The sequence below is a fragment of the Diorhabda carinulata genome, chromosome 4 (genome assembly GCF_026250575.1).
Source record: "Diorhabda carinulata isolate Delta chromosome 4, icDioCari1.1, whole genome shotgun sequence".
NCBI lineage: Eukaryota > Metazoa > Arthropoda > Insecta > Coleoptera > Chrysomelidae > Diorhabda > Diorhabda carinulata.
In genome coordinates, this window is record NC_079463.1 from 32990771 (window position 1) to 33018342 (window position 27572).

Below are 27572 nucleotides of genomic sequence, written 5' to 3' on the forward strand. Positions count from 1 at the left end.
TACTATTTACTATTAGTATTAACTCTGTGGTTATATTAAATAAAAAATTTTCTCGTATTAAATTATGAATATAAACAAAAATATATTTTATGTTTTAATATTGTTTGTAATTAATAAAAATTAGATATTTCGTTTTTGTATTATTAATAAATTGAAGGTTTTAAAACATATTACTGCCTGCGTCATCTGTTGAACAATAACCGTGTTAAATCCGATTTGGTTACTTATCAAAATCTTCCAACTAGTCAATTTTTGTGTATTAAAAATAATTTTTGATGTAATTTCGAAAGGTATGAGTTGAGTAATAAAAATTATATCATAATTAAATAAAAATATCATATTATAAAATGAATAATATAGCAACACTGTTTTGCAGTCAAAATCAATGACAATTTTAGGTTATGTTTATGACATTTGAGAAAGTATCGCCCATATTTTTAAATTTAAAACCAAATATTTACGCAAAATGATTTAATTTTATATATAAATATTATGTTAGCCGTTCATAGAGATGTCGTCAATATTGTGCAGGCGAAGTTTCTGTCTGCAGAGGTAGTAAAAAGTGTATCCTTTACAATAACTTAATTTGTGTATATCATATTTAAGTTTATATTTCTTTAATTATAGTTAGATACATTTAAATGTCTACACGCTCGACGAGATTTGGTCAAACGAAAATCGGATATTAGCTTTAGTGGAATACAACAAATCATTCGCTTTATTCGTTTTGATTTCATCAAAAATTAAACCGACAAGTATATCCGATCTTTCTATAGAAACAGTTACACCTATAGATGAATTTTTCTCTTGTGGTAATTATGAAATAATTATATAAAATTACGACTTTGTTAATCAATTTTTCAGATACGGAACCGATAGAAGACAGTCAAAATCATATTATTTTTATTATCACTTATAAGAAAATTAGGAGAGCTTTCAAAATTGAAATTGGCGTAGAAAGTTCTAATTTTGCTTCAGAAGTAATCCGATCAAAAGAACGTATGTACTTAATTTTTATTTTCAATATTTGTTTGTATTTACGGTATGAATTAATTTCAGTTTCTTTGTACAACAAACCGATATTTGTATGGTTAGATAAATACTTAGGTACAATGAGCCAGTCTAGCCGCCATATAGATATCGACCAGGTAGTTAATTCGTGATTTTTTTTATCGAAAATTCCAAATTTTTATATCGGTTAATATTCCAGGACGATATTCCTGTTACGAGACAAAAAATAGCTCAAGGACAAACGTCTATTAACAGAGAATCTATGTTCAAATATCAGTTGAAGTTGAAGGAACCGGAATTTACACAAAAACAAGAATTTACGTAAGTGATTTGTTATATTTTATGTAAAATTGGTATTTTGAATGTATTTTTTTTTTAAATCAAATAGTTTCGTCGTTTTAGAATTTTCGTAGGTACTTGGAATGTGAACGGGCAACCGCCGAGTGTGTCTCTAAAAAATTGGTTAAGTTGTGACGAAGATCCCCCGGATTTATATGCAATCGGTTTTCAAGAAATTGATTTGAGTAAAGAGGCTTTTTTGTTCAACGATACACCCAGGGAAGCCGAATGGCAGTAAGTTTTTTTTTTTAATTGATATATAATTGGTTTCCATGGTGTTTTTGAAATTATTTTTATAAGATGAGACAAAACTAAATCATTTTTCTTTTTTTTTCTTTTCATTTTACCACTAAATTTGATTTTATACACAGGTTATCCTATCATGGGGGTTTTTATGAGGTTTTTAGTTTGTTCTCTTGAATCAAAATCGTGGTTATATGAAGTTTTGGTTGTTTTAAATTGTTTTTATAGGGTGAGACGAAAGTAAATCATATTTTTACAAAATTTTATCGTAAAATGTGATTTTAAACTGAAAATGTATAACAAAGAGGAATATTTTGAAAAATCAGTCAGATATTGTCAAAAATCTTGGTTATATGAAGTTTTTCAAGTTTTACCTTCTTTATATAGGGTGAGACGAAACTAAATCATTTTTTAATCAATTTTTCCACTAAATTTTAGTTTATAGGCAGATTGAAACCCTTTCTTGAGGTTGCATGAAGTTTTCTGTTGATTTAATTTGTTTTTTTGAATCAAAATCGTAGTTATATGAAGTTTTGGTTGTTTTAAATTGTTTTTATAGGGTGAGACGAAAGTAAATCATATTTTTACAAAATTTTATCGTAAAATGTGATTTTAAACTGAAAATGTATAATGAAGAGGAATATTTTGAAAAATCAGTCAGATATTGTCAAAAATCGTGGTTATATGTAGTTTTCCAAGTTTTACATTCTTTATATAGGGTGAGACAAAACTAAATCATTTTTTAATCAATTTTTCCACTAAATTTTAATTTATAGGCAAATTGAAACCCTTTCTTGAGGTTTCATGAAGTTTTCTGTTGATTTCGCTTGTTTTGTTGAATCAAAATCGTGGTTAAATGAAGTTTTGTTTGTTTTACATACTTTTTATAGGGTGAGACAGAACTAAATCACGGTTTTACCAGATTTCATCATAAAATGTGATTTTAAGCTCAAAAATCTATTATAATGAAGAATATTTTTAAAAATCAGTCAGATATTATGAAAAATCGCGTTTATATGAAGTTTTGTCTATGTAAAATCTTTTTTATAGGGCGAGACAAAACTAAAACATTTTTTTTTGTAAATTTTCTTCACTAAATTTTGATTTATAGACAAAATTGGAGTTTATTTAACAATAAATAGAAACAGACGGATGAAGTTCCATGTTTCATGAAATTTTTTTGTGTTTTTAATTTATTTTATTGAAAAAAAATTATATTTTCACTAAAATTCATCATAAAACATGATAAAACAAAGTAAAAATTGTATTAAAATAAAAAAATATATCAAAAAATCAATCAAATATTGTCAAAAATTATAATTATATGATTTATTTTTTGTTTCAAATTATGTTTACAGGGTGAGACAAAACTAAATCAAATTTATAGCAAATTTTATATTCAAACTGGAATTTATTATCAGAAATTGATAAAAATACAGTTTTTTTGTTGCTAGTCAGATTTGAAGTCTAATTAGCAACATTTTATTAAAAAAAATTACTAACAATCGTGATTTTTTCGCTTCGAATCGTCATAATATGAAAAAAATAACATTTTCAGTAAATTCGTCACCGATGGCGTTCATCCTAAAGCCAAATACAAATTGGTAGGATTAACAAGACTAGTCGGTATGCAATTAATAGTCATGGTAAACAGTCAGCATTACCATTACGTAAGAAATATATCAGTAGACACTGTCGGAACGGGTTTATTAGGAAAAATGGTAAATTTCGAATCGAATAAACGTACGACGTTTCGATATTACCCCTTTCGATTTTCAGGGTAATAAAGGAGGCGTCGGGGTACGTTTGGAACTACATAATACGTCGTTGTGCTTCGTGAATTGTCATTTGGCGGCTCACGTCGAGGAATACGAACGAAGAAATCAGGATTACAAGGATATAAACGCCAGGATGAATTTCAAGAGGAGTCCGCAAGCCATCAAAGATCACGAGTGTGTATTTTTCTTCGTATTTATCTAATTTGGCGTTATATTTTTTGCCTAATGTCTGTCTTCTATATATTTATGCTAATTTCAGACAAATATATTGGTTGGGAGATTTAAATTACCGTATAACGGATCTTACGACTTCCCAAGTCAAAACTCTATTGACGAGAAACGAAATGCCCGACCTGTTGAAAGTAGACCAATTGAATCAACAAAAAGAAAAGGGAAATGTACTTTTGGTGAGTAAAACCGTTTAAATTTTATTTAATTTATCCGAAATTTTTGGTAAAAATTTCATATTTTGTGATTATACCTCGTATGTTGATGTTATTTTTCGGTTTTCGGATTTTCATTTCGATAATATCACAAAAAAAATTCAGTAACGAGTTTCGAATGGATAATTGAATGAATTTTTTGATAATACCTCGTATAATAAAAACATTTTTTTATATATATAATTTCGATGATTTTATGAAGGACAATTTTAATTAATTTATGATGATTTTTCGCTTTTAATTAGTGAAAATTGAAAAAAATAGGTTTCTTTTTGATTATCCCTCGTATAACGATCAATTTTTTTTTTATTTATCACTTTATTAACCTTTTTGGAGGACACTTTAAACTATTTTATAATGATTATAATAATAAGTTCAAACAACTAGTTCCTGTTTTTTTTTATAATCGAATTATTTTTGTTTATCCCCCGTATAACGATCAAATTTTCCGTGTATCACTTCATTGAACTTTTTAAAACGAATTTTAACTAATTTATGATGATTTTGCTTTCAATTTCAAGTAATTAGTGGCAATTTTTTTAAAATTAGATGTCTTTTGTTTTAACCCTCGTATAACGATCAAATTTTTTTTATTTATCATTTCGATGACTTTTTAAAGGACAATTTAGATTATTAAAAAACGATTTTTTTTCCAATTTCAAACAACTAATTCCAGTTTTCAAAAATCGAATTATTTTTGTTTATTCCTCGTATAAAAATCACAATTTTCATGCATCATTTCAATGAATAATTTTGACTAATCAATAATAATGTTTTTTTTTTATATTTTCCAACAAATAATTTCAGTTTTTATTGCCAAAATTCGAAAATTCGAATTATTTTTGTTTACCCCTCGTATAACGATCAAATTTCTTATGTATCATTTCAGTGATTTCGTTAAAGACAATTTGAACTATTCATTAATGATTCTGGTTTTGATTTCAAGCAATGAATTGCATTTATTTTTTCAAAAATAAAAATTTTTTTTTCAATTGACAGTTGAATACCATTCGATCATCCCTCGTATAACAATCGTCCTCGACGACCTTGTACAAAACGATTTGGATTATTCAACAATAACAATACATTTAAAACGAAAAACTATGGTGGTAAATACAAGATAATGGAATGAATAACGATTGTTATTATTTGCATTCAAATATTTAAAATTAGTCTGTGACAAACATTCGAATCGCGCAGGTGTTTCCGTTTAATAAACAAAAAAAAATTGTGTAAATCATTTCGTACGAGTCGATTTTTATTACATAAAACGATATTTGAGGTTATGACAAATAAAATTTTCGAATATCCCGATAAATGAATCGGAAAAAAACTTTTAGAGATTTTTAAACATACAGTGTGAGAAAAAAAACTATTAACCGCGTGAATTCAATTACAAATATTTATTTTTTTCGTATACAAATCTAATTTCGCATATAAGAATCGTTTATTTTAATACAACACTCGCAATTACACTGACTTGACATGAGCGTTTCGATCATCAAGTTTTAGTCTTCAGAGGCTAGAAGTAAACTGTGTACTTTGGGGCTCTGAAGACGATAACTTGGTAAACGAAACGAATTGAATTATCGTCTTCGGAGACTGAAGGTAAACTAAGTGCAATTGCGAGTGTTGGTGTAGTGGTACAGTGTGTTCATTACGGGTTTCGGTTTCAGGATTATCAAGAAGGTGATATCACGTTTCCACCTACGTACAAGTACGATTTGAACACGGATACGTTCGATACTAGCGAAAAGGCGAGACCACCAGCATGGACTGACCGAATACTATGGAGAGGAAGAGGTGAATGGCCGTTTCTTCCGTTTTTTTTTCGTAATTTCGATATATGTTTCAGGTATATACCAAGTGAAGTATCGGAGTCATATGGATTTGCGTATAAGCGACCATAAACCCGTTAGTGCCCTTTTCAAATCTGAAATAAGCGTAGTGGATCCTTTGAAATACAGGAAAATACACGAAGAATTACTCAAGAAGATGGATAAATATGAAAACGAGTATTTACCGCAAGTGACAGTCGAGCCAACGGAAATTGTATACGATTTGATTAAGTTCCGGGAAACACAAAGCAGGGAAACTACCATAGCGAATACCGGAATGGTGAGTTTTCACTTATTTATGGAATTAATTGTTTTTTTTTTAATAAATGTTGTTTGTTTTAATTGATATTTCGTCGTGTTGTACAGGGAGATTCATAAATCATTTTTGTTACAAATTGAAAATTATATTTTTGGATTTATGTTAGATTTGGAATTATTTGAAAAAACAAATTAATTGAAACTATTTTTTTTATTTAATGAAATATGGATAAAGATTGAAAAAAATTGAATGAAAAAAAAGTTTATTTAGTTATTTTGCGATTTTTATAAAAATTATTTAAAATTTTGGAATTTTAGTAAAAAATTGTTCAACAAGAAAAAATTCTCGATAAAAAAATCTAATTACACTAATCCCAATTTTTATTAATCAATTTTATTATTGAAAATATTCATTTTTTACTTTTTCTTCTTCTTTTTTCTCTTATAAATATGTCATTTGGAGATCTTTGTGGAATTCTTCTTTTTTATAACCTAACTTTCAACTTGATTTGATTCAATTTCTATTTAGTGAGGTTAGAATTTCTATTTTTAATTTATCGTAAAATAATCGGTTTACAAATATTTGATTCTGAATTTAAAAAAAAAATCTCCCAATTTGGCATCACTGCTGCTGTTGCTTGTCTAATAAATAATTTCGCGATCCTCGTGGAATCATTCTTCTTTTTCATATACATCAACCTAACTTTCAAAAGGGCATATGACGTTTTTTCGATTTAATTTCTGTTTAGAATGATTTGATAAGTGAGGTTAGAATTTCTATTTTTAATTTATCGTAAAATAATCGGTTTACAAATATTTGTTACTGAATTTAAGAAAAATTCTTTCAATTTGGCAACAATGCTAATGTTGTTTATATAATTATTTACTATTTCTTCTTCTTTTTTTCTTTTATAAATATGTCATTTGGAGATCTTTGTGGAATTCTTCTTTTTTATAACATTTTTATAAACTTTGAACTTGATTTGGTTCAATTTCTATTTAGCAAGATCTGATAAGTGAGGTTAGAATTTCTATTTTTAATTTAACGTAAAATAATCGGTTTACAAATATTTGTTACTGAATTTAAGAAAAATCCTTCCAATTTGGCAACAACGTCTTCTTTTTTCGTATAAAATTATTTACTATTTCTTCTTCTTTTTTTTCTTTTATAAATATGTCATTTAGAGATCTGCGTGTAATTCTTCTTTTTCATATACATTAACCTAACTTTCAAGGGCGTAACCTTTTTTTTACATTTAACTCGTCTTCTAACACGATTTAATAAGTGAGGTTAGAATTTCTATTTTTAATCTGCGTGAAAAAATCATCTTTTAAATAATAGTCTCTAAATTTAAGGAAAATAATCCCGATTTGGCATCAATGTTACTATTTCACGACAGCTGTTGCCGCTCGTTGTGTCTGATTTTGATTTAATTTGTATTTCTTCTTCTTTTTATCTTTTATAATTCTGTCATTTCGACGAATTCTTCTTTTTCGTAACCCCTTACTTTCAACAGGGTGTAACAGCAAATTTCTTCTTTCAAGAGATGATGTTGATGTTTCTTCTTCTTTTTTATAACCAATAACTTAACCTAAAATTCTTCTTTCTCTAATAAACCATCAATTTTTGATGATTTTTCTTTTTCATAACCAATGACAACCCAAATTTCTTCTTTCCCATTTTTGTTGAGTCCTGTTTTTCCTAACTAATGACATAACCTATGTGTCAAGAGGTGATGTTGATATTTCTTCTTCTTTCTCTAACAAACCTGTTATTTCGCTATATTTGTGGAATTCTTCTTTTTTATAACCAATAACATAACCTAGATTTCTTCTTTCTTTAATAAATCTGTCATTTCGGTTTCTATGTGGAATTCTTCTTTTTTATAAGCAATAACATAACCTAGATTTCTTCTTTCTTTAATAAATCTGTCATTTCGGTTTCTATGTGGAATTCTTCTTTTTTATAAGCAATAACATAACCTAGATTTCTTATTTCTTTAGTAAACCTGTCATTTCGGTTTCTATGTGGAATTCTTCTTTTTTATAAGCAATAACATAACCTAGATTTCTTATTTCTTTAATAAATCTGTCATTTCGGTTTCTATGTGGAATTCTTCTTTTTTATAAGCAATAACATAACCTAGATTTCTTATTTCTTTAATAAACCTGTCATTTCGGTTTCTATGTGGAATTCTTCTTTTTTATAAGCAATAACATAACCTAGATTTCTTCTTTCTTTAATAAATCTGTCATTTCGGTTTCTATGTGGAATTCTTCTTTTTTATAAGCAATAACATAACCTAGATTTCTTATTTCTTTAGTAAACCTGTCATTTCGGTTTCTATGTGGAATTCTTCTTTTTTATAAGCAATAACATAACCTAGATTTCTTATTTCTTTAGTAAACCTGTCATTTCGGTTTCTATGTGGAATTCTTCTTTTTTATAAGCAATAACATAACCTAGATTTCTTCTTTCTTTAATAAATCTGTCATTTCGGTTTCTATGTGGAATTCTTCTTTTTTATAAGCAATAACATAACCTAGATTTCTTATTTCTTTAGTAAACCTGTCATTTCGGTTTCTATGTGGAATTCTTCTTTTTTATAAGCAATAACATAACCTAGATTTCTTCTTTCTTTAATAAATCTGTCATTTCGGTTTCTATGTGGAATTCTTCTTTTTTATAAGCAATAACATAACCTAGATTTCTTATTTCTTTAATAAACCTGTCATTTCGGTTTCTATGTGGAATTCTTCTTTTTTATAAGCAATAACATAACCTAGATTTCTTCTTTCTTTAATAAATCTGTCATTTCGGTTTCTATGTGGAATTCTTCTTTTTTATAAGCAATAACATAACCTAGATTTCTTATTTCTTTAGTAAACCTGTCATTTCGGTTTCTATGTGGAATTCTTCTTTTTTATAAGCAATAACATAACCTAGATTTCTTATTTCTTTAGTAAACCTGTCATTTCGGTTTCTATGTGGAATTCTTCTTTTTTATAAGCAATAACATAACCTAGATTTCTTCTTTCTTTAATAAATCTGTCATTTCGGTTTCTATGTGGAATTCTTCTTTTTTATAAGCAATAACATAACCTAGATTTCTTATTTCTTTAGTAAACCTGTCATTTCGGTTTCTATGTGGAATTCTTCTTTTTTATAAGCAATAACATAACCTAGATTTCTTCTTTCTTTAATAAATCTGTCATTTCGGTTTCTATGTGGAATTCTTCTTTTTTATAAGCAATAACATAACCTAGATTTCTTATTTCTTTAGTAAACCTGTCATTTCGGTTTCTATGTGGAATTCTTCTTTTTTATAAGCAATAACATAACCTAGATTTCTTATTTCTTTAGTAAACCTGTCATTTCGGTTTCTATGTGGAATTCTTCTTTTTTATAAGCAATAACATAACCTAGATTTCTTATTTCTTTAATAAACCTGTCATTTCGGTTTCTATGTGGAATTCTTCTTTTTTATAAGCAATAACATAACCTAGATTTCTTATTTCTCTAATAAACCTGTCATTTCGGTTTCTATGTGGAATTCTTCTTTTTTATAAGCAATAACATAACCTAGATTTCTTATTTCTTTAGTAAACCTGTCATTTCGGTTTCTATGTGGAATTCTTCTTTTTTATAAGCAATAACATAACCTAGATTTCTTATTTCTTTAGTAAACCTGTCATTTCGGTTTCTATGTGGAATTCTTCTTTTTTATAAGCAATATCATAACCTAATATTGAACAGTTGACGTTCCAAACAAAGGAAAACCAAAAATGTAAATAATTTTCGATAAAACGTTGATATTATCCCTTAAATAGTTGAATGAAATGCTATTTTAGGTACCAGCCGAATTCGAATTTATAAAAAAATTGGATGAGAATAGTTATTGTAAAAATTGGTTGAGAATAATTCCTTATTCCGGTAGCATTAATCCAGGTAAGAAAAGGTGATTCTAAATTAATCGATTATTGTTTTAATGTGACTCGTAACTACTAAAATTATTCCTAATAAACCATAGGAGGATAATAAAGTGATTTTATTAATTGATTTTTAACAAAAATATGCCAAATCGACAGTTAATATAAAATATATTAAACATAACCTCTAATTACAGTTCAGTCCCCTTAAAACTCTCATTTTTATTCATTTCGCGACTATATTTCTTGTAATCTTTTATAATTTTTCCCCTAAATGTATTTTAAATAATTATTTCTTCTCTTTTTATAGTGCCTAAAATACTATCTTTTGAAAAAAATTTTTTTTCTCTATATTTAGGGAATATTATAAATTTGGCAACACTGTTCATTAAATTTATTTTTCTTTTTTATAACCATTAACATAACCTTTGAATCGGTGACGTAATTTGACGTGTGACGTTCTAAATGTCATCGTTTTTGATCGGCCATTTTGTTTGTTTCGTTTGTTCGATTTACTTTGAGCTGATAAGTATTGATATTGATAGGTGAAAAATGCGACGTGAAATTGGAGGTCAGTTTAGAAACCGATTTACCCAAAATATACGACATACTAGTGTTGCATTTGAAAGGCGGCAAAGATATATTCATAACCGTGAGCGGCGATTGTCAAAAATCCAGTTTTACGGCTTCCATTTCGTCACTGTGCAGGATCCCAATACCGATCATGCAGGTGCCTGCAGAGCAGTGGATTTTAGCGGTAAGTAAAAAACGATTTCGTTTCGATTTTTTGTAGGTTGTTCAAAATTACAGTTCAACTTTTTTACTTTTTAGATATTTTTGTATTTTTTTTCCTAATTGTCTTCATTTTAGGTCTTTTTTTAACTTATTTCAGTATTTATCATAATATGACTTGTTAGTACACGTCCCAAATTTCATTTCAAACATTTGACTTATTGGCACACTTCCCTAATTTGATTTTGAGTATTTGACTTGTTTGATCACATCCAGAACGCATTTATTAAGAATTTTTTTCAATTTTTTACCTTCTTGAAATTTTTAAATTGATTTTTTTGATGAATTTTATGTATTTTGATTGAAAATTATCATGTAAAAACAAATAAAAATTGACATTTTACCATTTTTCGATATTCATCGAAATATGACTTGTTGGCACACATCCAAAAAGTCGAATTTAAATATTTGACTTGTTATAGTACATCTAGAGCTTATTAATTAAGGGTTTCTTTGACTTTTTACTTTTTGGATCTCCAAATATGATTTTTTTGATAAATCATCTTCGTTATGGGTCCATTTTGATTAAAAATTAGTGTCGAAAAACAGTTAAAATAAACATTTCAACCAATTTCGAAATATAACTTGTTTGCACACATCTGGAGATCATTTATCAAGATTTTCTTCAATTTAATAGCTTTTGGACCTTCAATATGATTTTTTTGATAAATCGTTTCGATTTCAAGTCTCTTTCAGTAGAAAATTCTTTTGAAAAAATGAAAATTATCAAAATATGACTTGTTGGTCCACGTCCATAAACTTTTTCCGAACATTTGACTTGTTGGCTCACATCCGGTGATAATTTTTCAACAATTTTTCACTTTTTGAACGTCCAAATTTAATTTTTTTGATAAATCATCTTCGTTATGGGTCCATTTTGATTAAAAATTAGTTTCGAAAAACAGTTAAAAATAAACATTTCAACCAATTTCGAAATATAACTTGTTTGCACTTATCGGGAGATCATTTATCAAGAATTTCTTCAATTTAATAGTTCTTGGACCTTCAATATGATTTTTTTGATAAATCGTTTCGATTTCAAGTCTCTTTCAGTAGAAAATTCTTTTGAAAAAATGAAAATTATCAAAATATGACTTGTTGGTCCACATCCATAAACTTTTTCCGAACATTTGATTTGTTGGCTCACATCCGGTGATAATTTTTCAACAATTTCTCAATTTTTCACTTTTTGAACGTCCAAATTTAATTTTTTTGATAAATCATCTTCGTTATGGGTCCATTTTGATTAAAAATTAGTTTCGAAAAACAGTTAAAATAAACATTTCAACCAATTTCGAAATATAACTTGTTTGCACTTATCGGGAGATCATTTATCAAGAATTTCTTCAATTTAATAGTTCTTGGACCTTCAATATGATTTTTTTGATAAATCGTTTCGATTTCAAGTCTCTTTCAGTAGAAAATTCTTTTGAAAAAATGAAAATTATCAAAATATGACTTGTTGGTCCACGTCCATAAACTTTTTCCGAACATTTGACTTGTTGGCTCACATCCGGTGATAATTTTTCAACAATTTCTCAATTTTTCACTTTTTGAACGTCCAAATTTAATTTTTTTGATAAATCATCTTCGTTATGGGTCCATTTTGATTAAAAATTAGTGTCGAAAAACAGTTAAAATAAACATTTCAACCAATTTCGAAATATAACTTGTTTGCACTTATCGGGAGATCATTTATCAAGATTTTCTTCAATTTAATAGCTTTTGGACCTTCAATATGATTTTTTTGATAAATCGTTTCGATTTCAAGTCTCTTTCAGTAGAAAATTCTTTTGAAAAAATGAAAATTATCAAAATATGACTTGTTGGTCCACATCCATAAACTTATTCCGAACATTTGACTTATTGGTACACATCCCAAACTTAATTTTAATTATTCGACTTGTTTGAACACACCCAGGAGCTTATTTATTAAGAATTTTTTCACTACATAAACTATTTAGATATTTTTGTCTTGATTATCACAAAAACAGTTTTTTTTTAAACCAAAAAATTGATTAAAAACAAAGCAATTTTATTCTGATATTTTAGAATGTAAATTCGAAAAAAAAATGAATGTATAGAAGCTTTTTGTATATTTTTCCATCAATAAATATTTAAAAATAAAATATACGAGAAATAATTGAAATATACAATGAAACTAAGAATATAACCTAAAAATTATAAAAGTTTTTCTTTATGAAGTTTGTGTTTTATAATTATTTGTGTTTATAAAATGTTTTTTAATAATAAATATACGAAAAAAACGTCCATTAGCATGTTATTATATCAAATTTAATAATTCAAGTCGATTTTTCAATAAAAAAAATTATCGTTTAATAAACTTTTGATCGTAATAACTATTTTGAACAAATTTACTAATTAATTTATACGATTTGTATTCGTGGGGTTAATCAGTATACCCTGTCTTTTAAATTGTTCATTTATTTAATTACTATACACTACACTTAACTAACTTATAATAATTCACTTATCACTTAATTATTTTATTAAAATTTTTCGATTATTTTGCTAATTAGTTCGGTTCACTACGACTATTTATTATAAACTGACATATATATCCGAACGAAACTCTTAGAATTTCTATAAAAATAAACAAAACACAAAAAATTATTCAAAACAAACAATGTAAATAAACCGCCTGCTATGAAACGAAACTATTAGCAAGCAGGACCGGCTCTAGGGCGGAGATGATTTCGAAACAATAATTATGATTAAAAATGGATCGTTTTCATTAACGTTTTTCTTTTTTTTTTTTTTTATAGGAAAAGGGCGAATCGGCCGTTTTGTATTCAGTTCCTCGGGAATTGTGGTTCTTGATCGATCATATATACCGACACGGAATGAAAACCAAAGAACTGTTCGAATCTAGCGCCCTTCACGAAGAAATAATTAGAATAAGAGATTGGTTGGATTTCGGTTCGTTAGATCCTTTCCGTATCCTTTGAAAATTGAAAAAAAAAAAATGATTTTTTATTATTATTGTGCGTATTGTTTCTTAACGTTTCTTTATTTAGCCGGTAGTGTACAAGCGGCAGCGGAAACTTTACTATTATTTCTGTCCTACACCAAGGACCCCGTGATACCGCACGAATTGCACGATAACTGCATCGCCGCCGCTAGTAATTACCAAAATTGCAAACAGGTGATTTTTTTTTTCTTTTTCTCTTTAATTTAACTGGATTTCGAGGAAAAACGTTGAATTTTTGCAGATTATTCTACAAAAAGTACCGGATCTTCACCGGAACGTGTTCCTCTACGTCTGCATGTTCCTGCAGGATTTCCTCAAATATCACAACGACAACGGTTACGACGCCAAAACTCTTGCCTCGCTTTTCGGTGATATTTTGTTGCGCGATCAAATACGCAATTCGAAACCGCAAGCTTCGAGAGGAAAATCGAATTTCGTTTATAATTTTTTAGTCAACGATTTGAGTTCCTCGATCGCTCCTCCCAAATGATCCATTTCGCCGCTTTCATACAGAAAACAATCACGTAATTGAGGTTACGAAAGTAAATGGGGTCGTTTTGATATATTTTCATAAATTCGGTGGGATTTTGCAAATTTTATAAAAAAAAGTATTGAAAATCTTTAGAAACCAAGATATTTTGGAGAATCCGGCAACGTCGTAGCGTAGCTTTGTTAAAAAATGGTCGATAGGGGTTATTTCTAAAAGTTTTTGTGGGTTTTTAAATCAAAATGATGATTAGAACTGTTGAAATTGTCAAAATTATGAGGCAATTGAGGTTATAAAATCTTTATTCTGCTTTTTTTCCTAAAAAAAAGGTTTAGACTCAAAATATGGTAAAAGTATTTGAAATCTTTAGAAACCAAGATATTTTGGAGAATCCGGCAACGTCGTAGCGTAGCTTTGTTAAAAAATGGTCGATAGGGGTTAATTCTAAAAGTTTTTGTGGGTTTTTAAATCAAAATTATGATTGGATCTGTTGAAATTGTCAAAATTATGGAGCAATTGAGGTTATAAAATCGTTATTCTGCTTCTTTTCCTAAAAAAAAGGTTTAGACTCAAAATATGGTGAAAAGTATTTGAAATCTTTAGAAACCAAGATATTTTGGAGAATCCGGCAACGTCGCAACGGAGCTTTGTTAAAAAATGGTCGATAGGGGTTATTTTTAAAAGTTTGTGTGGGTTTTTAAATCAAAATGATGATTAGAACTGTTGAAATTGTCAAAATTATGAGGCAATTGAGGTTATAAAATCGTTATTCTGCTTCTTTTCCTAAAAAAAAGGTTTAGACTCAAAATATGGTAAAAAGTATTTGAAATCTTTAGAAACCAAGATATTTTGGAGAATTCGGCAACGTCGCAACGGAGCTTTGTTAAAAAATGGTCGATAGGGGTTATTTTTAAAAGTTTGTGTGGGTTTTTAAATCAAAATGATGATTGGATCTGTTGAAATTGTCAAAATTATGAAGCAATTAAGGTTATAAAATCGTTATTCTACTTCTTTTTCTAAAAAAAAGGTTTAGACTCAAAATATGGTGAAAAGTATTTGGAATCTTTAGAAACCAAGATATTTTGGAGAATCCGGCAACGTCGTAACGTGGCTTTGTTAAAAAATGGTCGATAGGGGTTAATTCTAAAAGTTTTTGTGGGTTTTTAAATCAAAATGATGATTAGAACTGTTGAAATTGTCAAAATTATGGAGCAATTGAGGTTATAAAATCGTTATTCTGCTTCTTTTCCTAAAAAAAAGGTTTAGACTCAAAATATGGTGAAAAGTATTTGGAATTTTTAGAAACCAAGATATTTTGGAGAATCCGGCAACGTCGCAACGGAGCTTTGTTAAAAAATGGTCGATAGGGGTTAATTCTAAAAGTTTTTGAGGGTTTTTAAATCAAAATGATGATTAGAACTGTTGAAATTGTCAAAATTATGAAGCAATTGAGGTTATAAAATCGTTATTCTACTTCTTTTTCTAAAAAAAAATCGTTTAGACCCAAAATATGGTGAAAAGTATTTGAAATCTTTAGAAACCAAGATATTTTGGAGAATCCGGCAACGTCGCAACGGAGCTTTGTTAAAAAATGGTCGATAGGGGTTATTTTTAAAAGTTTGTGTGGGTTTTTAAATCAAAATGATGATTAGAACTGTTGAAATTGTCAAAATTATGAGGCAATTGAGGTTATAAAATCTTTATTCTGCTTTTTTTCCTAAAAAAAAGGTTTAGACTCAAAATATGGTGAAAAGTATTTGGAATTTTTAGAAACCAAGATATTTTGGAGAATCCGGCAACGTCGCAACGGAGCTTTGTTAAAAAATGGTCGATAGGGGTTATTTTTAAAAGTTTGTGTGGGTTTTTAAATCAAAATGATGATTGGATCTGTTGAAATTGTCAAAATTATGAAGCAATTAAGGTTATAAAATCGTTATTCTACTTCTTTTTCTAAAAAAAAGGTTTAGACTCAAAATATGGTGAAAAGTATTTGGAATCTTTAGAAACCAAGATATTTTGGAGAATCCGGCAACGTCGTAACGTGGCTTTGTTAAAAAATGGTCGATAGGGGTTATTTTTAAAAGTTTGTGTGGGTTTTTAAATCAAAATGATGATTGGATCTGTTGAAATTGTCAAAATTATGAAGCAATTAAGGTTATAAAATCGTTATTCTACTTCTTTTTCTAAAAAAAAGGTTTAGACTCAAAATATGGTGAAAAGTATTTGGAATTTTTAGAAACCAAGATATTTTGGAGAATCCGGCAACGTCGCAACGGAGCTTTGTTAAAAAATGGTCGATAGGGGTTAATTCTAAAAGTTTTTGAGGGTTTTTAAATCAAAATGATGATTAGAACTGTTGAAATTGTCAAAATTATGAAGCAATTGAGGTTATAAAATCGTTATTCTACTTCTTTTTCTAAAAAAAAATCGTTTAGACCCAAAATATGGTGAAAAGTATTTGAAATCTTTAGAAACCAAGATATTTTGGAGAATCCGGCAACGTCGCAACGGAGCTTTGTTAAAAAATGGTCGATAGGGGTTATTTTTAAAAGTTTGTGTGGGTTTTTAAATCAAAATGATGATTAGAACTGTTGAAATTGTCAAAATTATGAGGCAATTGAGGTTATAAAATCTTTATTCTGCTTTTTTTCCTAAAAAAAAGGTTTAGACTCAAAATATGGTGAAAAGTATTTGGAATTTTTAGAAACCAAGATATTTTGGAGAATCCGGCAACGTCGCAACGGAGCTTTGTTAAAAAATGGTCGATAGGGGTTATTTTTAAAAGTTTGTGTGGGTTTTTAAATCAAAATGATGATTGGATCTGTTGAAATTGTCAAAATTATGAAGCAATTAAGGTTATAAAATCGTTATTCTACTTCTTTTCCTAAAAAAAAGGTTTAGACTCAAAATATGGTGAAAAGTATTTGGAATCTTTAGAAACCAAGATATTTTGGAGAATCCGGCAACGTCGTAACGTGGCTTTGTTAAAAAATGGTCGATAGGGGTTATTTTTAAAAGTTTGTGTGGGTTTTTAAATCAAAATGATGATTGGATCTGTTGAAATTGTCAAAATTATGAAGCAATTAAGGTTATAAAATCGTTATTCTACTTCTTTTTCTAAAAAAAAGGTTTAGACTCAAAATATGGTGAAAAGTATTTGGAATTTTTAGAAACCAAGATATTTTGGAGAATCCGGCAACGTCGCAACGGAGCTTTGTTAAAAAATGGTCGATAGGGGTTAATTCTAAAAGTTTTTGTGGGTTTTTAAATCAAAATGATGATTGGATCTGTTGAAATTGTCAAAATTATGAAGCAATTGAGGTTATAAAATCGTTATTCTACTTCTTTTTCTAAAAAAAAAATCGTTTAGACCCAAAATATGGTGAAAAGTATTTGAAATCTTTAGAAACCAAGATATTTTGGAGAATCCGGCAACGTCGCAACGGAGCTTTGTTAAAAAATGGTCGATAGGGGTTATTTCTAAAAGTTTTTGTGGGTTTTTAAATCAAAATGATGATTAGAACTGTTGAAATTGTCAAAATTATGAAGCAATTGAGGTTATAAAATCGTTATTCTACTTCTTTTTCTAAAAAAAAAATCGTTTAGACCCAAAATATGGTGAAAAGTATTTGAAATCTTTAGAAACCAAGATATTTTGGAGAATCCGGCAACGTCGCAACGGAGCTTTGTTAAAAAATGGTCGATAGGGGTTATTTCTAAAAGTTTTTGTGGGTTTTTAAATCAAAATGATGATTAGAACTGTTGAAATTGTCAAAATTATGGAGCAATTGAGGTTATAAAATCGTTATTCTGCTTCTTTTCCTAAAAAAAAGGTTTAGACTCAAAATATGGTGAAAAGTATTTGGAATCTTTAGAAACCAAGATATTTTGGAGAATCCGGCAACGTCGCAACGGAGCTTTGTTAAAAAATGGTCGATAGGGGTTAATTCTAAAAGTTTTTGTGGGTTTTTAAATCAAAATGATGATTGGATCTGTTGAAATTGTCAAAATTATGGAGCAATTGAGGTTATAAAATCGTTATTCTACTTCTTTTTCTAAAAAAAAAGGTTTAGACTCAAAATATGGTGAAAAGTATTTGGAATTTTTAGAAACCATGATATTTTGGAGAATCCGGCAACGTCGCAACGTAACTTTGTTGAAGAATGGCCGGTTTACTATTTGATTTTGAGTTTTTTTCTTGATTTTTCGAAATAATTGTCGGTATTTGAATCGAAATGATAATAAAAGCTTAAAAAATAATCCAATTTTCAAGTTTTTGAAGTAATTAAAAGTTCAAAATCATTATTTTTCTCATTTTACAAAAAAATCGCTTTTGGGATGAGATTTGTTTAAAATTCCCAGAAACGAAAAAATTTCGAAGAATTTGGCAACACTGAAATGAAGTTTTGTCAAAAAATGGTCGATTTAATATTTTATTTAGCGTTTTTTTTTCAAATTTGAACATTTTTCAAAGTATTTGTCCATAATTGAATCAAAATTTGATCAAATTTTGTTAAATTGTTATTCTCCTTTTTAAAAAAATTCACTTTGGTGTCAAGGAATGTTAAAAATCCTTAGAAACCAAGAAATTTTAAAAAATTTGTCAACATTGGAACAAAGTCTTGTTAACAATCGATTTACTGTTTTATTTTAGGTGTTTTTTCTTGAATCTCCATATTTTTCGAAGTGTTTGTCCATATTTGAATCAAAATGATAATTAAGATTTGATAAAATTTTCTTTTCTGAAGTAATTAAGGGTTTATATCGTTATTCTTCTTCTTTTTTCAAAAAAAATCACCTTAATGGTAAAAATCCAAGAAATTTTGGAAATTTTGTCAAAAAGTGGTCGATTTGTCGATATTTGAAGTAAAAATAATAATTATATAATAGAAATTGTCTAATTGTCAAAATAATGAAGTCATTGAACGTTCAAAATCATTAAAATCACGATTACTTCAAAAACTTGGCAACATGAAACGATATTTAAACAAAATTTATCGACCTTTCATTTTATTTCAATTTTTTTTTCTTAAATTTTGAACCTTTTTACAACGATGTTAATTAGCTTTCAAAATCCGTAAATATCGGAAAATTTGAACACTTGGCAACATTGAATTATCGTCCAACTTAAACATAATTATGATCGGATAAATCGTAGACAAGGACGCGTTTACGTTAAAAAATTTAGTAGAAAGAGAAAGGTGTTCATATTTTTTTGGTAGATTTTTATCGATTTTTTAATTAATTTCACGAAATGGGGGAGATTAGGGGGTGAAAATGTGGCTGTAGCTTAGAACAGGCAGCATACCTGTAGATTTCGCTTAATGTTCATTAGATTTTTTTAATGTACTTCATTAGTATTATTATTTATAAAAAAAATACACTAATAGACATAAAAAATAGCAAACTTACATAATAAGTGGAAATGATAAAGCCTCTCTTTAGTTGACGTAATATCATTAATTGAAAATGTATTTTTTAAATTAATTTAAATCAATTCAATATTTCTAGAGATATTTTTATAATAAAAATTTACAATCTAAGTCTTTCATTTTATCCCATCCTCAATCACCAAGCAATTACGATCATACAGACTCTTCATTATCTGGTTGTATAACCTTGATAATCAAGACACTACACCAATCAAAAAGAAGATGAATTGACAGCATCGAATTTGAACAGCTTATTTGTTTGTATAACTTCATTGCTAAAGACACCACACTAATAAAGAAGAAGATTTATTGGAGTACCATAGAAATTGATAGATTTATTATCTGCTTGTATAATCTTGTTAATTGAGACGCTATACTAATAAAGAAGATTAATTTTTGTTTCTAAATCGCCTTTATTTAAAGTCTATCAGAAGACTGGCAACTCATCTAGGTCTTAATGCGAGTGAAGAAGCGATGTACTTAATATTGGTAAACATGTCAACAAATGTCAAGTAAATGTACACATCTAAAAAATTTCAAAAAACCCGACCAAAGACTGCTATTTCAATGAACAGAACTTTATTGTTTGAGACCCTATACTAATAAAAAAAAAGACGAACTGACATCACAAAAATCGATAAATTAATGAAAGATAAATAGAAATTAATACGTAATAGAAATTCATTACTGGCTGTATAACCTCAATGCATGAGACACTACACTAGTGTAAAAGAAGAGGATTTGACGTACCATAGAAATAAATATCGAGAAATTGCACAAAGCATGTCTTAAATTACATCTAAATAAAAAAGTAAGTACGTTCGTTCTGTCTAAAAACGTTTTGCTTGAAATTTAACAAATACAGATGTCTATATTCTTTAATTCAGATATATATATTCTCAATTGAATATTTTTAATATTAAATACGTAAATAAAATGGAAATAGAACCAAAAATTATATTTAAATTTCAATTCTATATGACATTTCCATGTCGATTAATATCTAATTCTGTGGTCGATCCTTTTAAAGTCATAACAAACATTCAGAGGTTATATCATTGATATTTGGTTATGGTAAAATTAAATAAGATACTTTATTTGGTAAATAATGTCCTATTTAATACGAAGATTATGCAAAAGAACAATTCTACATTTAATGAAAGATAACATTTCTATCCAACAGTTACCAGAAATAACAACTTCCCAATATCCCAACATTCACTTCACTAGATATAGAAGTAAAGGAAGCAAAAATAAAATCCCACAACGGGTATCCGAAAGTGAAACTAGCGATGAAATTAAAGACGAAGATATTTTCAACGATATCAAAGATAAACATACCAAAACAATGTTAGTACACGTCCCCTCAATGCGAGTCGATACTTTATTGAAAGCGGGACTCGGTATTTCTCGAAATAAACTAGAAGTGATGTTCTACGAAAGTAAAATACGGGTGAATGGCGAAAAGATTCCCAAGAAAAGTATCGGTGTAGGCGAAGGAGACGAAATTGATGTGATTAAAGGTGAAAATAATAATAACCCCGATTTGTTAACCGTCGCTAGAATCGAAATATTATCTGCAAAAGGTGAAGAAGAAAGCATCAGTGTGAAAATTAGAAGGTGCAAATCACTTACAATTGAAAACTATGAAGGACATAATAAATGGTCAACTTCTCAAGAATAAATATTTGTAATTTATAATAATCTAATTTTAATTAAAATTTCGATTTTATGCTTATTTTCATTGTTTTTTGTTTACCGGACAGTACCAGAAATTCTTATAAACGGACTCTGTTACCAATGCACTGTGTAACAACTATCGAAAATATGGAAAAAGTGGCGCTGGTGTTAATCTAACAGAACCAATCTGAAAACAAATATACGATTGTCCTTTAAGACAAATTCTAAAACACACTCGAGTTTACCGTCTGCATTTCGAGAATGATTTCAATTGGAATGGTACCTCGTATGCAGTTAGGATTATCCACAATTCCTGCATTCTATTTTTTAATCGAATGAAGCAACTGCACATACTGAAACGACCAGATTCCTCACATCTTCATTGAACAAGAATTAAACCTGCCTGAGGTGTGTGTGTGTCTTTTTTTGAGGCTCACCTAACAAACATTTGTCATTTCATGCGTGTTGGAGATTCGATGAATTACACGTTATGTGTATGGCAGATGTTATATGAAAGGTTGACGTGACGATCAGGTGACCGGATACCCTATAATTTTTTCTTGTAGGGCCCTCTCAAGGATCGCGTTTTTATCAAGAGGCTCACGCACCTTTCCCAACCTCCGAACTGCGATTGAAGAAATTGAGGCTCTCCATGGATGCACAAGATTTCAGAATAAAACATTTCTCTTTTCGTATAATAAATTTGGAGGAGAGAATAATAGGTGAGCGACATTTAAAGTTCGAGGAATGCCTCCATTTTGATCTTTGCATGAGTTAGAGAGTTATCAAGTATTTGCTTGAAATTATGATGTGAAAATTAGGCAATTTTCACAAAAATATGTATTTTGTTCCAAAAAGGGGTTGTTGTCATAAATAGTGCCAAAATAATAATTAATGATTATAATTTTATAATGTGAAAAGAGTATTATCGAGTTATTACAGATTTAAAAAAAAGTTTTCTTGATGTAAAACCAGAAGTAACGTCTAAAGCCTCTAAATTATTATCATTTTTTCAAATATGGCGCCAAAACTAAGATTAAAATGGCGGATTACGGCATTAGTATCTCTGGTTTATACCGCATTCTCCCCCCTTACTCTACATTGTTTCGTTTTGCATTCACTTTACTGTATCTATACCTTGAAATTATTTTGTACAAGACTGTATATCTTATAGCTATTTTTTGGGGATAGTAAATGTTTCCTATTATCTTTGACCTGTCAAAAAACCGACAACTATCAGCTCGATATTTTTTACATTAATTTTTTTTTCTTTTAAAAATAAATTGTTTCTAAAACCGGTCCTGTATAAAGGAAACTAACTGATTACTTATTAACTTGTTTATTAATTTAATACATGTAATTTTTACGTGATATCCCTTGCATTACCGTTTTAATATTAATAAAAATAATATATTATTGATACTAATTCGGTATAATTATTAATATTATTGAATTTCTGTAATTTAAATTTCCTCTTTTCATCCGTAGATGGTGTTACTCATACCAATAAGCATTTAACGACTTTTTTCGTGTTTCAATACGCATGTCGAAGTGCCTTCCTTGTCTAGCACACATTCACCCGGCTTTTGGTTTTCCGTGTTCTCAACATCATTCAGTTTGTTTTTCAACGAGCAATCGTAGGTTTGGACTTTGTAATATTACGTCCTTTGTCTTCCAACCTCGAATTTTGACGGAAAACTTATAATACTTGTCATTTTTTTATGAAAAATTAATATTTTATACGTTTGGATTATTGTTTCAGTGATAATTTTCGTAAATAAAGTGACTGCGTGATGTGAGACAAGTGAATTTTGTTTGTTTTGACCCACACCCGCCTCTGTTTTTTTTTGCTTTATTTTGTTTTTACTATAACCAAGTTTTTTGTTATTCGTGAATTTTCCACAGCTTTGGCTGTATGTGAAAGAAGCATTATCTTCCATGGGTTTATAAAGGTTAGTTTTCAAATTATACGTATTCAAATCTAGGTTAGAATCATCCTCGTAACTGGAAAGTAAAAACTATTTTTAAAATCCATTACTGCCACAGTGGCATATATTGAACAATCATTTCTTGTGGGAGTCATTATCTCGAAACTATCATTTTTATTTCAAAGAAAACAATAGATTATTATAGTTGGGTACACAGTAGTGTTAAGCTCTATTTACACCCACGTCGTTAAAAACCTATTTCATATCAAAATACAAATATACTTTTAATTATAATGAAGATTAAAGATTAAAACTTTAAATAAATCGTTCTTGAATAATACAGTTATACATTACGTTTTTATTTATATAATTCCTGTTTTTGAAAGAACTTTATTCATACTAGAATGACGGATGGAATATGTACAGGACCGTACTCAATATAGATTTTTTGTTGAATAAATAGGATAATTATTGACATTAAAAAAAATTTTTTTTATTAAAAGATTAATAATATTTCTGGTAAATAATTAGTGTAGCGTATGGTAGCGTGACGTCACACAACGCGAAACGCCATGTCATATCTGTCATTTTCGTATAAAATTAAACTGGTTATTTCGAGTTTTGAATATTCAGATTGATGTTGAAAAGTTATCGAACAACCCTCGTAAAACTAATCGTTATTCGGTATATTGGTGATTTTATCGATGTTGTATATAGTTTAATTATATTCTTAGTTAAATATTGAGTTATGGCAACACTGATTTGTGTATGTTAAATTTGACATTTTCGTGCCATCATTTTTTTTTACTTTCGACAACAAAATGTCGATCAAAACGTTTCGAATTTTGGTGATGAAGCATCAACTGGAACCACCGTGTTGGTGAATGAATTTACAAAATTTCTAACTATAAATCTCGTTAGATTCGAAAGCTAAAAATATGGAAAATGGAATTGATGGAAAGAAAATACGAAATTGGATTATGGAAAATGATAGAGGAGCGGCGGATCGTTAATGTTACTTACAGGGCGAAACAAAAAAAAGTTAATATTCATTGTAAGAAAAAATAATTGAAATTCGAAGAAAAAAAGATTGAAAAATAACAAAATTACGGATGGTAAATATTCCAGTAAACTCGCCGTTGTTAATATGACAAGCTTATGAAAAATTCATGAAAAAATAACCTTCGTAACCTCATTACATGCATTTTTAATCTTCGTCGTTATCTAATCGTACATTACGACTTGTTTAAAGTTAATTAGAACCCTTGAATTCAAGGTTAACAACTTTGACAATCAAATTCGAACGCCGAAAGTAAAAAACCGACAAAATCCACGGATACGTTGAGGTGGATTATCACTGCGTTTGAAATAAAATAAAAAAATATGACAGAACAGATAATATGTTATTGAAAACAAATAGTCCGTAGGTGAAACTCCGAAACGTGTGCATGTCAAGGTCCCCCGATTACGAAAATAGTTTGTGACAAGTCCATCAAACGTGACGGTCCCAAGTAGAACTTCGCCTTGCGCGTTTCGGAAATTCGTGTCAAGTTAAAGTGTCCTGGATTATCTCCAAAATTATTTTATCAAATTTTATATATTTATAATTCGATACGGTTTTATTATTTTTCGAAATACACTTTTGAATGCGTCTCAAACTATTGTCGAATCTTTAGGTGTAGAAAAACGTCGACCTCGTAATTTTATTTTTGTGTTAGTACGGCGGATTAGCTATCGATTCGATGTTCAAAAATGCACATGCAATATCAGCCGATTTTCGACGACTTTTTCGAAATTCCTTCTGTAGCGAAGCGAAGAAAATCATCGAAAAACAGTGGCTGTTATAGTTTTTTTTTTTGAAAAACAAACATTTCCGTGTATTATTCCAATTTTAATTCAACAACCGCCTACAAATACTTGAAAAAAAAATAATTACGACAAAATCTTTATATTATGATCGTTTTCTTATTGGGAACGTGGCAATGAAACACCAAAATGTACTAATTCTAATATATTTCCGAGATTTCGAATACTAATGCATTCATGCAGTCTGGGAAATAATTAATTGAGGTTTGTAGTGGATTTAAGTTGTGTAAATTCTTGTAAAAATGTTAAATTCATTAGATTTTTACAATTTATACAACTTAAAGCCACTACAAACCTCAATTAATTATTTCCCAGACTGCATGAATGCATTAGTATTCGAAATCCCGGAAATATATTAGAATTAGTACATTCTGGTGTTTCATTGCCACGTTCCCAATGTATAATTTTTGTCGCGGTATTTTCACAAGAAAACGTCGCATTAATTGAATTAAACAATGATTAAATAAAACTTCCAAGTCGTTCTATAAATATAATCCAAGAAATCTTCATAAAATGAAGTTATTTATAGTTTACTGGTTGTTTACAAGCGTTTTGTATTAATTGATGTACATTTTTTTTATGTATTTCCAATGGATTTAGAAAGTAGTCGGAATTTTATGCGTTTTGTATCGGTTTGGAAAGGGTGTGTAGAATTTCAAGAATGTTTTTAATTGTTTTGAAATCATTTAATTGATTCAATTAAATCTACCAACATTCAACGTATTTTCCACTTATCTACAATCATAATAAGAAAAATTAAAAAAAAAATAATCAAGAACAGAACTTAAAGATCAGTTAAGAAACAAAAATAGAAACCAGGACGAGATTTGGGACAGGATATATACGAGGGACGTTTTTTTTTCAACCTCCGATTGCTCCGTGCATGCGTTGTAGACGACTGCGAAGCTCTCGCACTACAAACTCCATTCAGGCGTCAGTCGGCGTTGTGCTACAGCCATTATTGATGCTCCCGACGAGTGTGAATCGTTTTCTACATGTTGGAGGCCGTAGTGGTGCATAAATCCATCGGAGAATGAGTCGTGTGTATGGAAAAAACTTTATGATTGATGGTGTCGTGCGTAAATCCAAGAAATACGGAAACTAGAATTAGGGAAGGCACCAGAAGTAGACCAAACGATAATTTATGTTAAAAGTGGTAGAAAAAACAAAATAAAAAACGATTTAGAACAAGAATTTGGAGCAAACAGAAAAAAAACTTCCAACTTGGAACAAAAAAGCTGAAAAAGTAATAAGAGAAGACCGAGAGATACACTGGGAGATAATTCAACGCAGTTTATAGTTAAATATGAAAAAAACCAAAAGTATTGCGCCGATAAACTCGCTTTCAGTTCTGTTAGAACAACGTAAATGTTAAAAGGAACCAATGGGAAAAGACGAATCATTCTCCAACACATCAGCTCAAACAAAAACGTTTTTGAACAGTCAAAACGTCGAATTGGTAGGTAATCCGCCGTACTAACAAGAGTTGAGCTGCAAGTTCCGGTATTACGATAAAAATTGACCAAATTGGCAACGCCGTCGAGAAAACAAATTGTCAATGTCAAAATTTGTAGTTCAACAAGTTTATATTTGAAATCTAATAAAGCCGAGCTTTCAAAAGTCAATTAGCAATAACGAATTTTCTATTCAAGCTCAGTCTAATAAAATTTGATCGGTATTTTAGTATGGGCGTTAATAATTGAGACATCAATTAATGAAATGTCAATGTACTTTTAAACAGATCTTCTTTGACTCCAGAAAACGCCTTCTAAAAATAATTTTCGTGCAGTTTTCTATCGGTTTTACGAGTCAAATCTATTAATCATTTTGTTTGGAACGATAAATCAATTGGAATATTTGACTTTCTTGCCTAAATTAACTATATATATACAAATTACTTTTTAACTTATGTTTTGATACTTAAAAAACGTCTATATTTAAAAAAATCAATAATATTTTTCCAAAATACTGTGGAATTGATTCAAATTTTCAAATGAACCGCGCGAAAAATGCACAAAAGAATGTCAAGACTCAATTTTGAACAGAAATTCACAAGCTGGGAATTTTGCACGCGATTTGGTTAAAAAAAAAACACTAAAACGTTTTCCTTTTAGTCCGGATTTACCGCCGTGCGACTATCATTAATTCGATCAATTGAAATATGCGAAAGAAATACGGGGGTTGAATCATTTGTACGAAAAAAGCATCAGAAAATCTGCTGAGGGGTTTTTCTTTTATTTGAACCACCCTCGTACATATCTGACTAAAATATTTTGTTTGTATTCTGATATTTTTTTAAATGTGTTAACTAAAAAATTAAACAAACGTAATTGTTGCGGCAATAATTTTCTGTTTACCAATTTGACAAGCAATAAAAATTTCTAATAGAGAAAAAGGATATTTACCGACAAAGGAGCAACAAGGAACCGAACCGAAAATTGAAATAGGAGACAATTACGGGAAAACTACGATTTTCCGAACCTATTAACATAGTAACAACACTGACATTTGTTACTGGAGTATTTGGCGTCATCTCTCGACGAGATGCGAAACTT

At 29.0% G+C, this 27572-nt stretch overlaps 3 protein-coding genes across 18 annotated transcripts in view; all 3 read left to right on the forward strand.

Annotated features, from left to right (window-relative positions):
- The first annotated feature begins 251 nt into the window (after nucleotides 1–251).
- Nucleotides 252–19654, forward strand: LOC130892822 (inositol polyphosphate 5-phosphatase OCRL). 6 transcript variants are annotated; one of them, XM_057798473.1, is made up of 17 exons: nucleotides 276–290; nucleotides 399–564; nucleotides 632–812; nucleotides 865–999; nucleotides 1060–1148; nucleotides 1211–1332; nucleotides 1414–1584; nucleotides 3152–3314; nucleotides 3373–3545; nucleotides 3631–3778; nucleotides 5491–5617; nucleotides 5670–5932; nucleotides 9763–9859; nucleotides 10386–10597; nucleotides 13419–13590; nucleotides 13671–13798; nucleotides 13866–19654. In XM_057798473.1, exons 2-17 carry the CDS (start codon nucleotides 493–495, stop codon nucleotides 14112–14114), a joined length of 2502 nt encoding a protein of 833 aa, XP_057654456.1. In that variant the 5' UTR covers nucleotides 276–290; nucleotides 399–492; the 3' UTR covers nucleotides 14115–19654. The 6 variants fall into 6 exon arrangements, 4 of the variants coding, with proteins under 4 accessions (XP_057654458.1, XP_057654456.1, XP_057654455.1 ...); XR_009059113.1 differs by lacking the exon at nucleotides 276–290 and having other exon boundaries at nucleotides 368–564; nucleotides 13866–15799; nucleotides 16033–19654; XR_009059112.1 differs by lacking the exon at nucleotides 276–290 and having other exon boundaries at nucleotides 368–564; nucleotides 13866–14440; nucleotides 14673–19654.
- A 931-nt stretch (nucleotides 19655–20585) lies between these two features.
- Nucleotides 20586–25065, forward strand: LOC130892246 (uncharacterized). The gene has a single exon (XM_057797519.1). The coding sequence runs from the start codon at nucleotides 20652–20654 to the stop codon at nucleotides 21225–21227; it is 576 nt and encodes a 191-aa protein (XP_057653502.1). The 5' UTR covers nucleotides 20586–20651; the 3' UTR covers nucleotides 21228–25065.
- Nucleotides 22898–27572, forward strand: part of LOC130892245 (Ca(2+)/calmodulin-responsive adenylate cyclase) — a 95081-nt gene continuing 90406 nt past the window's right edge. For all 11 annotated transcript variants that reach the window (XM_057797507.1, XM_057797509.1, XM_057797508.1 and 8 more), the window contains exon 1: nucleotides 22898–23175. The gene's annotated coding sequence lies outside the window, so the exon portion shown is untranslated. The remainder of the gene's footprint in view (nucleotides 23176–27572) is intronic.